Source organism: Amborella trichopoda, chromosome 4 (genome assembly GCF_054954075.1).
Source record: "Amborella trichopoda isolate Santa Cruz 75 chromosome 4, AtrichopodaSantaCruz75HAP2 v2.0, whole genome shotgun sequence".
Classification (NCBI taxonomy): domain Eukaryota; kingdom Viridiplantae; phylum Streptophyta; class Magnoliopsida; order Amborellales; family Amborellaceae; genus Amborella; species Amborella trichopoda.
In genome coordinates, this window is record NC_142339.1 from 8,896,450 (window position 1) to 8,912,166 (window position 15,717).

General features: G+C 33.6%; 1 protein-coding gene across 1 annotated transcript; it reads left to right on the top strand.

Moving 5' to 3' along the window:
* The first annotated feature begins 291 nt into the window (after positions 1 to 291).
* Positions 292 to 8,182, top strand: LOC18442887 (nodulin-26). The gene is made up of 5 exons (XM_088865334.1): positions 292 to 487; positions 2,538 to 2,759; positions 3,964 to 4,161; positions 6,299 to 6,360; positions 7,762 to 8,182. Exons 1-5 carry the CDS (start codon positions 311 to 313, stop codon positions 7,946 to 7,948), a joined length of 846 nt encoding a protein of 281 aa, XP_088721460.1. The 5' UTR covers positions 292 to 310; the 3' UTR covers positions 7,949 to 8,182.
* Positions 8,183 to 15,717: the final 7,535 nt, after the last annotated feature.

The following is a 15,717-nucleotide window of genomic DNA, read 5'->3' on the forward strand; positions in this document are numbered from 1 at the left end:
TATCGAGAGAGAAAAATTATTTTCATGTTCTACAACGTTGGAAAATAGTAGCTGAAAAGTATGTTATATTAAAAAACTTGGAAATTCATATTTTATTTGTTTTTATGTCTTTAGGGATTGAGAGAAAATCCTAAAAATTTCAAAAGTGAACATTGTACACACACTAAACAAAACATTTTCCTTGTTGAATCCAAAATTCTTGTTTGCACGGTTCTCTCCTCGGCCATCTCACAGTTTACACTTTATATAATTTCCTAAGCCACCTGATCAGGGGTCTCTTTCTGTCGAGAGAGTGTATAGAGCATGGTGAATGAATGTGAATGAAATAGGAAGGATGGCTGAGACACCTAAAACACCCTCATTTGGCAATTCTCCTATTCCCGATGCGTTGAGCTTGGAAGAAGGCAATACTACTCCTACTAGTGTTTGCCAAGACTCCCCTCTAAAGCTTTGTATTTCTCCATCATCCATCATTTCAATACAAAAGGTGAGCACATATATTATGCTCCATATTTTGCATCCACTCCCTCGTTTAAAATACTTATTTAGGAGGTTTTTTTTTTTTTTAAGTATAAAATTGAGCATCACATAAGAATTATTAGATTATTATTTTTAAAAGAAAAACATTGAATTTTTAGTTTCTCTAGCCCTTAAAAAATTGGACAGTATCTATTCAATCTAGAGGCATTAGTTTTTTTCTAGTATATTGAGTCTATTTTGGAATTTCTTTTTGTTGCTGATATTATTTTATTGGTTGTAGTTATTACATTCTCAAATTTTGGGATCTAAAAAGTATTCCTAACATGTGTTTTGGCCAAGGGATCAAGTGGATAGTATACTTCCTAGGGATTACATTTTTTTTTTGGCAAATTAATTAACACAAACCAGCCTCAAAACATAGGAATTTCTCGTCGAATTTATGGAAAAATGTTTGGCTATCGTGAAATTGTTTTCTGGAAAACAATTTCAGAAGAAATGTTTTTCTCATGTGGTAAAATGTAGGAATATTTTTTTACCAATTGATCTTAGTGCATCTTTTTACATCAATTTTCTCATGTGGTAAAATGTAGGAATATTTTTTTACCAATCGGTCTTAGTGCATATTTTTACACCAATTGACAACTAATTGATGCAAAAATATTCCCATATTTTACCATGCAAAAAAAAATTTTCATATAAAATTATTTTCCAAAAAACAATTTCACGCCAACCAAAAGTGACTTGTCCAAATAAAACCCAATATCTATCATAAAAAAAGAAAAGGAAATTTTGTGTAGAAATGATAGTCACAAACTACCACCGCGCATAACATAATGGCTAGGAACAGGGCCGTCGCAGAGTGTACGCCCATCGCATGTGCGTACGTCGCAAGCTTTACCATTTTCCCACATTCATAATCACTCCTTTGTCCAATGAATATAAGGCCCTTTGTCCAATGAATATAAGGCTAGAAAGTATTTCCATATAAATGCTCCTTTTTAATCTCTTTTTTGTTCAATTAATTTAAGGTTAGAGAGTGTTTCCATATAAATGTCACTTTTCCCTAACTTTATTCTTGAATGTGGGGTCCCTAACTTTATTCTTGAATGTGGGGCCAAAACCCCACAACATTATTTCTTTATTAAAAACTCATGGAATCCTTATGCTAAAGTATATTATTTTACAATATTAACAAGTATTTTTCAGACGAAAGGAGGTTGGCTGGGGGTTGGTTTTTATTTTAATTTTTATTTTTACTTTCAATTTTGCTCTGTAATCAGCCTATTGTCTCTCTCACAATACATTCTGTCTTACTCTTTATTTTGTCGTTCCCTCAAGACTATTATTTTTGGGGTGTGGTTTGTGTAATGCTGCCGCCCTAAACAATCAAAGCAAGGCACACCTTCAAATAAAATTGAAAGGTGTTATTTCAATACTAGAAATTTTTATTATGTTCTGAAAAATTATTTTTATTTTTAATTATAAAATTTAAAGCTTAAAAAATAGTGTAGATCAAGTACATTTATAAACACTTGAAAATCTGAAAAATTGACGGTCTAGAAAATATATTAAATGATGCACTATTTCCAAGAAAAAAAATCTATTTTTTTTCATGTCCATACATCTTGAGATCGAGATAATTGATTTGATGAAAACACCTTTTTTTTTACATAAAAATTTAATTTTGGACGGACATTCACCTGGGCTTATATGGGCTGCGGGACCGCTCTTTGACATTGCCAGACCCCATTAAACTAAAAAAAGTGGTAGACCGCTCTTTAACATTGCCAGGCTGTACTTTGGGTTTGTTGCCGACCACAAGGGCCTATTGTCAGACTGCTCTTTGATAGTGCTGAACAGCATGGACCTATTGTCGGACCGTTCTTTGTGAGTGCTGGACCGCCACTTGTATTGCCGAAGCGCCTTATTCTCGTTCATTCAACTTATCATCCTTCTTCCTATATTCCATTACCTAAATTACCCTGAAAAGGAAACTCCAAGAAGTTTTTGGTCACATGACATGAGACCTAACGATGTAGAAGTGTTGTCTCTTTCAGATTGTTGGAGAGATGGTTGGTACATATTTTCTGATATTTGTGGGGTGCGCATCAGCTCTCATGGATGCTCATAAGCACAACATGGGTATAGTGGGCGTTGCAATTTCTTGGGGTTTCATTGTTATGGTGATGATATACACAATTGGTCATGTATCAGGAGGCCATTTCAACCCAGCTGTGACCATTGCCTTTGCATCTGTTGGCCGCTTTCCATGGAAGAGTGTGAGAAAACCCTAAATCTTGAAGCCCTAATTTGTGTCTTTTGGTTTTGTGGGTTTTGTTGTAAGGTTCTGTATCTACTTGAGCTAGGATTTGGCACTGAAAAACTTTATGTTTCCCTATGAATGGTTCTTAATGCTAGAAATACAGAGTCATTCCTTAAGTGTATGAATAGCCACATGAGTTAAGAACTTACTTAAGAGCTAAGTGAAACTATACCATATTACACTAGTGGTGCATGGTGTATCGCACACAATGGGGTGACATCCATAATCTTTTCTGGACAGTTAACGGTTGAGATTTACGGTAACTACGTAAACATATGTCTGGGCGGAATTTGGTTGATCTCAATTGTCCAGGGTCAGGGATAGACAATGGATGTCCGTGTGGTGTATCATATACCGTGAACCTCTAGGGTGTATCAAGTATACTATGTGTATTATATGTACATTATATACGATAATGGTCTCTTTTTCCTTAGGACAAGCATAAACGAGACCATTTACTTCTGGTACAAGGAGGTCATAATCATTTTTAACCGATATAAAACATGGAGGATAGGGATATCCCAATGAAGAGACTTAAAGCTCACAAGTAAATTAAATTTCGAGCTTTATGACACATTCGAAGCTGTCAAAGTTCACATACAATAGCCAGACGTGATTGTGACCTTCTTGTATTAAAAGTAGACTGTCTTATATTATAGAATCCTTTTTCCTTATGTACTTCATTGGTTCACCCACAAGTTTTTGTGAACGAGATTTTTGCACTGTCCTTAGGACAATGACAATCATGATATGTATGACCATAACAAATGAATGATCATTAGATGCATGGGGGACAAAGAGAGAGTGAAATCAATCGCTTAGTCAGGGAGCCAAAAGGTTGGGTCTGGATGGACCCAGATCCGAATACTATTCGGGTCCAGGTTTTGGACATGAACCCGTTAGACCCATACCCAGGCCTGAGGTCAGGTCTATCGGTCGGGCCCGGGTCTAGATGGGTCCATTGCTACCCCTACGCTTGGTTCCCGTCAATGTGTTGAAGATTCCATCGTCTCTCCAACACGTATGACCTTACATTTTTTATGATCGTATAGATCATAGAATATATCTTCTCTTAACATAAACCTGATCCTAACAGTGGTTATAACTAGTTTTAGTGCACCCTAATTTGATACTAGAAAGGAACTTTATCTTTCATGTAGGTGCCCGCTTATGTTGCAGCTCAAGTCCTGGGTTCGACTCTTGCTTGTGCAACTTTAAGGATCTTTTACCAGACCAAGGGGGTTTATGTTTCTATGACACTGCCCTCAGGGACTTGGATTGAGTCACTCGGATGGGAATTTATAATCACATTCCTTCTCATGTTTGTGATTTGTGGAGTGGCGACTGATAGCAGGGCGGTATGTATTTGATTATGTCCATTATTTTGTTTAGTATTTTTGGTTAGGCTTTATTGTTGTTGTTGATTTTTTGTTAGTTGTTGTCGCCGTTGTTGATGTCGTCATCGTTGTCGTCTTTTAAATCTTTCAGTGGAGGTCGTTTTCCAATTATGCAAGCTTCTTGATTCTATATCGTTCTTGCTTTTGAAATTTTAGGGATTTGCTTCCATAATTTACATACTTATGGATACATTAGTGTTACATAGCTGCATTGCATGTGTAAGCATCATTTCTTATATGGACACCGATGCTTGTGTTGGTCTACAAGCGTAAATGGTGTCTTTTAAAAGTTGATATAACTAACCATGTCTATAATGTTATTTTTTATAGCTAAAATATTACACTTTAATATATAAAATACAATATCCCTATTTAGACCCATGAAAGTTGTCAATGATGTAGTCGCAAAGAGGACTTCGCATAAATGACTTAGATTCGAAGTCCTGTTGGAAGGCCTTTCATAATTCTCTATTATTTTTAGTACACCCAAAGTTAGAGCTGAGAATTTTTCAGATCGGGTCCGGATCCACCTTGATCCTGGAAGCATATATCAGATTGGGATCTGGATCTGATCATATCGAGAATATTTGGATCCATATATGGATCCAAAACTATACATAAGATCCGGATTCGAATCCAGATCTGATTCAGTTAAAATTTTGTATATTATAAAGTTAAAATGTAAGTATAAAGTTAAAATAATTATATACATAAATTAATAAATGTATAAATATATACATATATAAAATAACATATATTATTTTTAGAATTCAGGTCAGATTTGGATAGGATCCATCTATGCCCGGATCCAACCCGAATTACTATTCGGATCTAAATTTTGGATTAGGATCCAAATTTTGGAATCCAAAACTTGGATCCATACCCAAATCTAGATAGGAACTGAATTTCGGGTTTCGGATCTGGACCGGGTAAATTCTTAGCCCTACCTGAAGTGTACACTTGACAACATATTGATACAGGGAAAGGGGTTAGGGTTGTGGTGGTACCACCCCACACTCTAGTCACCATGTTGTGATTTCCATTTCCACTACTAACACCAACGTAATCTATTTGAAAAAACGGATAGGGCCTGCCTTCCCCACTGAATTACCCAAAAATAAAAATAAAAAAAACATATTGATACATGCCACCAACCAAGGGCTGTATGTCCCATGGTAACACTGGTTACGCATGTGTTTGCATGTATGCATGCATACAAGCACATATATTAATCTATGTACGCATGTATAAGTAAACTCCCCACTTATAGGGCTCCTAGCACAAAAATAATGAAGCTTCCTCTCCTAAGAAACCATTACACGTGGTTCAGAGACCATATTGATTTTTAGTTTCAAGGCCAGATATTGACTGCCCTTTCAGATGGATTTGGGGTGGCAATAGAGTTAAAGAGTAGATTCAAAAAATCAAATCCCCTCTTTTTTTATTTTATTTTTTATTTTTATTAAATTTTTTTTGTAAAGATATTCCAAGGGTGTGAAAATGATTTGGAGCTTTGTTGGGATCCCTTGCTCACCGCCAAAGTGATTTTAAGGTCGGGGAGCATCACCATTGGTACTTCTATTGGAGGGCTAGTATCATGCACTTTTGCATGTGAACACACACTCGTTACATTGATAGGGTAATATGGACAAAAGAAAATCAATGTTATTAATATATGGGTGCAGTTAGCATACGGATGCATCCGTAGCTGTAGGGGTAAGGTGCACCTTCAAATTTTATCATAGTATATAATTTTGATGTAAAATGTTCTTAGGATTATAAAATTATAAATTTCAAAAATAGTTAAAATCAAGTAGATCTATAAACATATGAAAATCTTGAAAATGGATGGTGTAGATAATATGCTATAAAATGCACTATTTTTTAGACTTAAAATCTTTTTATTTTTCATGGTGATACATTTCGATGTCGAAATGATCAATCAAAGGGTTTTTCAACATTAAAACTACCTTTTGCGATGGCGATGGATTTTTGAGGTACATTCATAGTTCTACATTATAAAGTTGCATTCTTATGTGAACTTTTTCTTTAAGATATTTCCCTTTATAAACTGCTAATCTCCTGTGAATTTTAACAGATTGGTAAGCTTTCGGGGGTTGCAGTTGGAGGAACGGTCCTATTTAACGTACTCATTGCGGGGTAACCTCAATTACCTTACTTAATTTCATTTTCTTTTCATTGGACTAAACCATGTGTTTTTCATATGCGATATGCTCTGTTTCTAGGTACTTTCAAGTCCATTGTACCTACAAGGACACATGGAATTAGTCTTTTGTTCTTGGTAAACAAGTATGAATGGGGTGAGACCCATGAGACCAATCCAAATGCATTTGTAAATTCACATTTGCCATTACCCAAGTATGCACAAGGCGTCTTCTTGTGTCATAAGTTGCTACTGTAGTTATTATCATCAGAATCCAACCTGATTATAGAATCGGTGAGGGGTGTGGTTCAATGAAAACTGATTAGATTGTCAGTCGAACCCATTTGATTAAATTTTAAAAGTGATAAGAAAATTAAAAATAATAGTTGAAAAATGCGAATGTATTAAAAAAAATTTCTCAATTTTGTCTAGTAAGTAGAACTGGTCAAAACCGAATGGTCTGACCAACCAAATTGGTCAAACATTAAATTTGATCAGTTTTTTACCAAAATTGGTTTTGACATCTATGGTTTTACCCAATACCAAGACACAAGCGTTTAAGTACACGCACATTGGTGTATGATATGAGCAGTGGTCCACAAGGGACCATCCAATCGCCCTATGGAGATTAAACCATGCTATGCTCCCTCATCAATTTATTTCCACTTCGAGGGCCAATTTGTTGCATTTAAAGCGTAAAACTAATCCTACCCAAAAGATGCGCGAGTAAGGTCCGGTAATCATTTTTGAACCAAAAAAATGAGGGCATATGAACATTTGCAAAATGGTTAAGAGTTTTGATATTTTAGTGTATCTTATTTTTTTGTTTTGCACTTGAAATTGGAAAAGTCTACTCTGAGTTCCCCAGACTTTTGAGTCCACATACTCTAGCTCTTTCACAAACTTAGCATTCAAAACACCTTTAAGTAACTAGAACTAGAGTTTTGCTATAGATCCAATTATTTTGCAACTCCAAAATGAGATCGAATGATATGTTAAGAAGTAAAAAAAAAAGGTACAAATTGTTTTTCAAGATATACCCTTTTTCTAAAAAAAATATTTATTTTCTATTCTTGATCACTATAGTTGAGATTATTGACTTCTAAAATTTTGGATCCAAAATCTCTGGTTACAAATAAATAGGTGTGTGGAATACACATCAAAACCTCACCCTTTAAAATTCCTTTATGTGGTTAGATGTGAGAATATTTTCATACCAATTAATTATTAATTTTATAAAAAGATGCAATGGGACAAACTGGTATGAAAATATTTCAAACCTAATCACATGAGGGAATTCTTTCCCGAAAAAATATTTATTAAAAAGTATTTTAACGCAAAACAAGCTTGCCCTAAAATTTCATCTGTCTTTGCTAACTTGTGACTTATTTCACCAGGGCTGTGTCTGGAGCCTCCATGAACCCAGCAAGGAGTATGGGACCTGCATTTGTAAAAGGGAACCTAGAAAACCTTTGGATTTATCTTGTGGGACCCACAGCAGGGGCAATCAGTGGAGCGTACACCTATAATCTACTAAGGCCAATTGTTACTCCCCAAGAAAATGAAGAAGGGAAGAAAGTATAAGGAATTTCATGTATTTGTTTGCTTCATAAAAGTATCAAGCCCATAAAATTTCCAATGAATCAAGGGGCTTATCCACAGTTAACTCCAATTGAACTCTCTAATTGAATCATTTGAGTTTGTGGTTCAATCTCTAGAAAGTGCTTTATGCATGAGATGGAAGTTGGATATCAGTTGCTGGAGTGTAAGTGAGAGAGACTCTTCATGAAATGTATATAAGTTTGGTTGAGGTTTCTATTAGGTTGCAACCTTAAACAATTGCGTATCTCTAAATTTTGTCATAAAAATGTAATTTTGGTGTTGGAAATTTTTGAAATTTTATGAGAATTTATTTTCATTTCTAATTATAAAATTTTAAATTCCAAAAATAGTTCAACTCAATTAGATTTATAAACGCATGAAAATATTGAAAATGGACAGTCCAGATAATGTGTTGTAAAGTGTAATATTATTGCAGCTTGAATATATATATATATATATATATATATATATATATATATATATATATATATATATATAGAAAAAGTTTTCGTAACGCCTATAGGCGAAAATGAACAGTGATTTCGTTTATGCTCATCACCGTCCAAAGTTCATCGTATGATTATGATTGTCTGGTAGTGTTTCATTTTTCAAATTTTTTTTTTATAAATTGGAATAATCTGAAATTTGGAGCGTGTATACATCATAGTGAGGCGCACCTAATAAAAATATGAAGAAAAATATTTCGTAAATATAAATTGATCAAAATACCCTTATAAATTTTTCAGAGGTATGTTGGTCAATTTATATTTTATGAATTATTTTTTTTATATTTTTATTAGATTCTCTTATTTTTTATGAACACACACTCCAAATTTTAGATCATTTTGATTTGAAGAAAAAAAAATGAAAATTGAAAGACTACCGAACAACTGTGACCATGCGATGAACTTTGGACGGTGATGAGCATAAGCAAAATCAATGTTCATTTTCGCCTATCTTTCCAATTTCGGTTTTAAAACAGTGCCTTTCCTAATTCCAACATATGGTTTTGGTATTTTGTTCCAACATAAATTGTAAAATGATCAAAGCTTAATGAGACTAGGTCCTACGATTTTTGGTGGTCAAGTCCAATGGCACATTTCTTTCTTTATTTGAAAGAGTGGCTCAAACTTTATAAGGCACTTCCACATCTGGGAAGATGAAACAATCCTATTTATACCGCCCATTGACATCTTCAAAAAACTAACTCTTTAATCTATATGAAAAAACGGGTAAGAGCATGTCTTCTCAATTGAATTACCTAAAAAAAATAAATGAAGACAATAAAAAGACACGTACATCATAAAGTGGGCCCATCCATTATGCTAAATAGTTGTACATATATGACGCATTACTTCTTTCAACTTAAATAAGATCTAATAGAACAACATTATTTCTTGAGAAGTTCTTCAATATTTATTATGATATTCCACTATAATATAGTGCTTCAAATCGGTAAAAAATAGTCAAAGACATTTGTGTTATGCTTGATCCCACAACAATGCCTTTGTACTCTTTTAAGTATTCATCTTATGTTACTATAAAGGGCAGTTCATTGTTTACCGTTTGTAGTAGTTTGGAAATTTACTCCTTCCCATATTGGTTAGTGCATAAAAAATAATTCAATGTGTAATTTCGATATTGCAATTGAGGCGAAATCCTATGATCATGGCACTCCAAACTGTAGGTATACTTCATTGCTATGGGCTTTGGGATGAGTTGGATTCAATGAGTGTGAGTGGGAATTTTCAGCTGCTAACTTTTTCATTTCTTGGTAAATAGAAAATCAAATACATATTGTGAGAGTTCGAGAGTCTTGATTAAGTGATCTACTCCCCGTTTCTATTAACTGAGATTCCCAAATTTATTCATGATATCTATGATGTTGGTGTTTGTATTTCTAATCTAAGAGCATGTTTGGTTGGTGTGAAAATATTTTCACGGTAAAATTACCTTAATATATGTTTGGTAATGAAAAAAGGCATATAAAAACAAAATCTATGATAAAACATTTTCCCTTAGAATGGTCCATTTTATATGAAAACAACCACACCTTAACCCATGGAGAAACATTTCCCGGGTTTTATATTCACACCCGATCCACTATTCACCACTCATTCACTATTTATAAAATATCATATGTTATACGATATTTTATTTATATATTAAATAATGGGTACGGTTTATATATGGCCAAGGCTCTAAACAATCAAAATAAAGTGCACCTTCAAATAGTGTCGAAAAATGTGGTTTCAATACTGAAAAGTATTGTGAGAGCCTTGAAATATATTTTCATCTTTAATTATAAAATTTAAAGATTAAAAAATAGTGTAGATCAAACAGATCTATGAAAACTTGAAAATCTTGAAAATCGACAGTCCAAAAATAGATTACAAGATGTACTATTTTCAAAACTTGAAATCTATTTTTTCTCATGTCCATGCATCTTGAGGTCGAGAATCAATTTGAGGATATTTGGGCATCAAAACAATCTCTTCTAGTGAAAATTTTGAGGTGTGCCTTAATTTGATTATTTAGAGCCTCACACTTATATAAATTTTTTCTTAAATAATATATTTAATATATAAAAGGTGTGGTTTATATAAGGTTGCAACCTCAAACAATCCAATTAAGGTGCACCACCAAATTTTATCATATCATGTAATTTTGGTAAAAAGGATTCTCAGGATTATCTCAAAATCTATTTTTATATCTAATTATAAAATTTTAAACCCCAAAAATGGTTAAAATCAAGCAGATCCATAAACACATGAAAATCTTGAAAATAGATGGTCTAGATAATGTATTGCAAGATGCACTATTTATGGGACTCAAAATCTTTTTTTTCTTTCATATTCATACATCTTGATGTCGAGATGGTCACTTAGAAGCTTTTTCAACAATAAAACAACTTTTTTCGATAGATTCTTGAAGTGCATCTATAATTCTATTACAACCTTATATATAAACTTTCTCCATATATAAATTACATTTCAATAATATTTAATATGTAATATATGAATGATATTTTATATAAACTATATTATATAATTTTAGATAATCTATAGTGTGATGCAATATTTTAGATGTCAATCATAAAATATTTTATATAAAAAATACAACCTCGACTGAAAATATTTTAGATTGAGTTTTAGGCAAGATAGTAAACTTTTTAAGTTTGCAATCCAAAAATCTAAATGTTGTCCAAACCACACAAACAACTTATCCCCAGATTTTTAGATGTCAATCATAAAATAGTGCTAGATTTGGGTACATCATTACTAGCATTTAAATTATAACCAGAAATGCAAATAAATACATGTTTACACGCGATTCCAAAACTTATAAGACTAATCAAAGTTTTATCCAACTTAGATTTTTGTCCAACGTAATATTTAAAAAGCGTCAAGAGAGCTGGATCACATCAAATTCAGAAATAAGGCTAAAAGATTTATTCTTTGCAAAACTGCGGCCGGGCTGGCTTAAGAGAGTTGGATCACATCAAATTCAGTTTTACAAAGAAATAAGGCTAAACGATCCTATTCTTTGCAAAACTGCGGCCGGGTTGGCTTAAGTAGTGTGAAATCCGAAAAGAAACAAAAACAACAGAAAGAGAAATAATGAGTAGACACGCAATAGAAAAGTCTACTAAATAAATAACTATGAATATCAATGAAATTGAAGAAAAGTAGTAATTAAATTAAAAAAACTAACAAAAGGAATAAAAAAAATGAAAGCAGAATATCTACTAAGAAAATAAGAATAAATAAAGATAACAAAGGAAAATCATAAAGAAAATTAAGTAATAAAGAAAAATAAGCAAATAAAGGCTTGCCCTGGTGGTCAGGTTTTAGGTCAACACCCAGAGTTGGGCCCAAATCAAATAATGAAGATAAAGCATTTACTCTTTGATTTTCAAGATTGAAGATCTTGAATGATTAATTTGCATTCCGAGAAAGAGAGGGATGCCTAAAAATTTATATCTAGGGATATTTAATGACCGAAAGGGATTTGTTTTACTCTATGAATTAGCTGGGTTAGGGTTCTTAATTGCATTATGAGAAAGAGAGGGATGCCTAGAAATTTATATCTAGGGATTTTAATGACTGAAAGGGATTTGTTTTACTTTATAAATTAGCTGGATTAGGGTTCCTAGGTCTAGAGTTTTGGTGGCCTGGAAGTAGGGTTCGGATTTGATGTACTGGAAATTAGGATTTGGATATGGGAATAGGGTTTCGTGTTAAGGCTCTGTCAAAAATGGGGAAAAAGTCTATTTATTAGCAAAATCACTACAAAGTAGGACGGCCCTTTTTTTGGACAAATCCGGGGCTGACACGTGGATTGTGCCCCACCTTAGGGCATTAGGTTTCGTCTCACTATGTGGCACTGCCCACTATTCGATTAGTGTGATGCTAACCACTATTCACTTCCGGATAACCTAGATTTTTCTAGGATTTTTTTTCTAATAATATTTACTTCCCAATTTGAATGGAAAATCTTGGTCTGATAAATATTGAAATGTATTCTCACTAATTTGCATAAGAACCTATTTATTTTGAGTGATCGGATGATTTAGGAAATTTAAGGATTATTTGGCTTTTTAAAATGGGATTTTCTAGATTATGGCATATTCGGGAAATGTTCTAAGTCAGACTATGACTTGGGATTGATTATGGTTTAATGTGTCCTGTGGTGTGGTGTACAACAACAACGTGCTTCACAGTTTTAGAATTAAAAAATAAAGTTCAATTATGAGGGGGTACCTACATGGCATTTTTATTATTATTATTATTATTATTATGTATTGAGGTTAATCTATAGGTTGGAGAGGTTAGTACAAACGCAAGGGCCTCGGGCCTTTACATCTTGAAGTTTTAACATAAAAACAATCCTGAGGCAATATTTTATTGCATTAGCTGCTGTAACGTCGTTACACTGCGCGTGGTCTTCATAACATCGCTCAATATTTTAAGAAAATTTAGGTACGGACCGATTTTTCTTCCATTGTGGAACGCTTCGCATTTTCCCTACAATCACATGGAGACCACCCCTTGCCGGCCTACTTTGAAAATTCATTTTTTTTTTATTAGCAATGTCGGACAACTCTAAAACCCTTGGTGCCTTCGGCATCCGTTATATTGGACATTTCCAAATCTTTTCTTTTATGGACTCTGATGTTGATGACACCCGACACCTCATGACCTCTTCGGGTTTGAAAATATCTGATGGCCCAAAGGCAAGAATTTCGAGACGTTAGGCCATAGGATGTTACTAAAACTGGACACCTCATCCCTGCAATAGATTTGTCTTATGTTGAAAAATATCGGATAACCTAAAAGCAAGGGTTAGGAGTTCTTAAGCTATTAGGCTATCCGATATTGTTTATAGCAAACACCTTGTCAAGTATAGTTTTGGTACGAAAAGATATTTTTTTTTATCTTTTTGGAGAGATTTTTTTTTTAGGAAGTTATGAGATACACTTTCAAATGTGGTTGTTATCACCTTGAGTCCATACATATAGAAATCACATGAGAATGAGAGGCTATTGTAGTACTTGGTTGGTTTAACCAAAGCCACTTTTTTTGGGTCATTTTTTTGCGTGGATCTTTCTTGGGCCATTCTTTAGGTAGATTTTTTTTAGTGTATGAGAGGTACATGAAGCATTTTTTTGAAGAGAAGAAGAAGAAAAAGAGACATTGATCATCTTCTTAAGCATTTTCCTTGTTGATAGAGAAAATATAGAGAATGAAAGAAAAATGAAAGAAAAGAAGTCTTTAATAGAGAAAAACCTGGGAAATCTTAGAGAGAAGTCTCTATAAAATCGATGATCTTAAAAAAATTTGTTTCTTGAAAGACTATTGTAACTTTTGAGTTAATTGTTGATTTGTCTCTTTCTCCTAATGACGTAGTCTAAAAGGTGAACTTGAAAAGGTAAACCATGCAAATCTGGTGTCATTTATTTGCTTATGTTTTTTCACTTATACACACATCGACTTTGACATATTTTTGTGTCCAAAATATGCTTATTTCGCAGCGTATACCCGCATTTGTGCGAGAGGTCTCTAATTGGTTAAGCCCAACAACGACATCATCAATATCTAATAGACTGAGAGATAGAAGTGTTCGGCATTTCTGATATTGGACAAGCCTTGATAGTTAAAAAAAAAATTAGTTAAAAAAAAAAATATTTAAAAAAAAGAACGAATTTTTCACATGTCCTACGTTGTAAATATCAGATGGGGGGACGAAGGAAAAATTTAGTTAAATTTATGTACGGACCATATTGGGTCAATTACAAAATAGGATCACATTTGTCCCAAATTACGAGCGGCACCTTCCCTTCAAGGGTTTTTTTTTTTTCCCAAGTTACCCATGTTTGGTAATACGAACACTGGACAGGTGAGATTTATTCCGTACTAAGCAAAACAATTGTCCAATGTTTGAAATAACGGACAGCACCGGACAGCTATCTACTATCCCCAAAACCAACAAACTCTCTTTTTCCAAACATCATGAACCTTTTCTATCACACGCTCTCTCTCCTCCCAAACCATCTCTCTCTTAACCCATCTCTTTGCACGGTAACGGAGAACAATTTACTAGGAAGAACAAAATGAAACCTTAATGCCCCATTAGAATGAGCCTCACATCCTCTATCATGGGGTATATCGATTCCTCCAATAATGAGCGGCCAAACAGGCTCAAGTCCGTGAAAATCGAAGCCATGTCCGACTCCAAAAGGCGGTGAAATCCTAGGTTTCTCGGAGCTCCTCTTTGTCTACACCTCAACAGCACTATTCATAACATGACATCGATTAGGGAGAGATTGAGGTAGTGCCTCAAATCTTTTTACATCTTTGAACCAAGGTTGAGGAGTTGGAACCGTAAAAAGGAAAAAAAGAAGAAACGGGTGTAGTTTGTATACAGCCAATGCTTTAAACAATCAAATTAGAGCCCACCTTCAAATAGTATCAAGAATGTAGTTTTCATACTTAAAATATTTATGATAACATTTATATATTTTCATCTTTAATTATAAAATTTGAAGCTTTAAAAATAGTATAGATCTGAAAAATCTTAATTTTATGATACACTCGTTTTATACCTTAATTATTGTTCAATCACTATCTCCTAAAGCTTCAGAGTGTGACTCATAAATTTGATCTCTCAATAATTCACACAATTCTTTACGTCTCATCTTATAGATAGGTACCACAATACTTTTCTTCTATTCATTTGACGTTTTCTTTGTTCTCAACGCTTGACAAAACAGCTTCATCAGCTAAACAATGCCAATATCTCCCATGCACTTCCAAACCTCTATCGAAATACCATCTGTCTTAAAGCCTTTCATATCATCATATTTTTCAAATGTTCTTTTACTTCCAATATCGTAATCCTATACATGTATTTTTATAACTTCCGCCTTTATTTGTGCCAACAATTTCTTCTACTATTATATTCCCATTGTGTTCGTCATTTAATAATTTTTTAAAATAAACTTTCTACTTTTCATTGACCTCTTTCATCGTTTACCGAAACCTCTTCATTTCTCTCTCTGATGTATTGCTTACTTGTCAATTAACAATACAATATGAACCAACAAACATAGTTAATGCTAAGAAATCCATGTTTTCACAGCGAAGAAAGACCAACAAACCAACACATTTTTAAAGTACAGTCCAGAATAACAAACCATTAAGAGCCTGCATTTTCATTAAGTTGGTTCAGGAAACAGATCAGACTAGACT

Coding starts and splice junctions, on each gene's coding strand:
- LOC18442887 (XM_088865334.1), top strand. CDS start 311: ATGAATGTGAATGAAATAGGAAGGATGGCTGAGACACCTAAAACACCC. Junction 488..2,537: donor CCATCATTTCAATACAAAAG/GTGAGCACATAT, acceptor TGTCTCTTTCAG/ATTGTTGGAGAGATGGTTGG. Junction 2,760..3,963: donor GCCGCTTTCCATGGAAGAGT/GTGAGAAAACCC, acceptor TCTTTCATGTAG/GTGCCCGCTTATGTTGCAGC.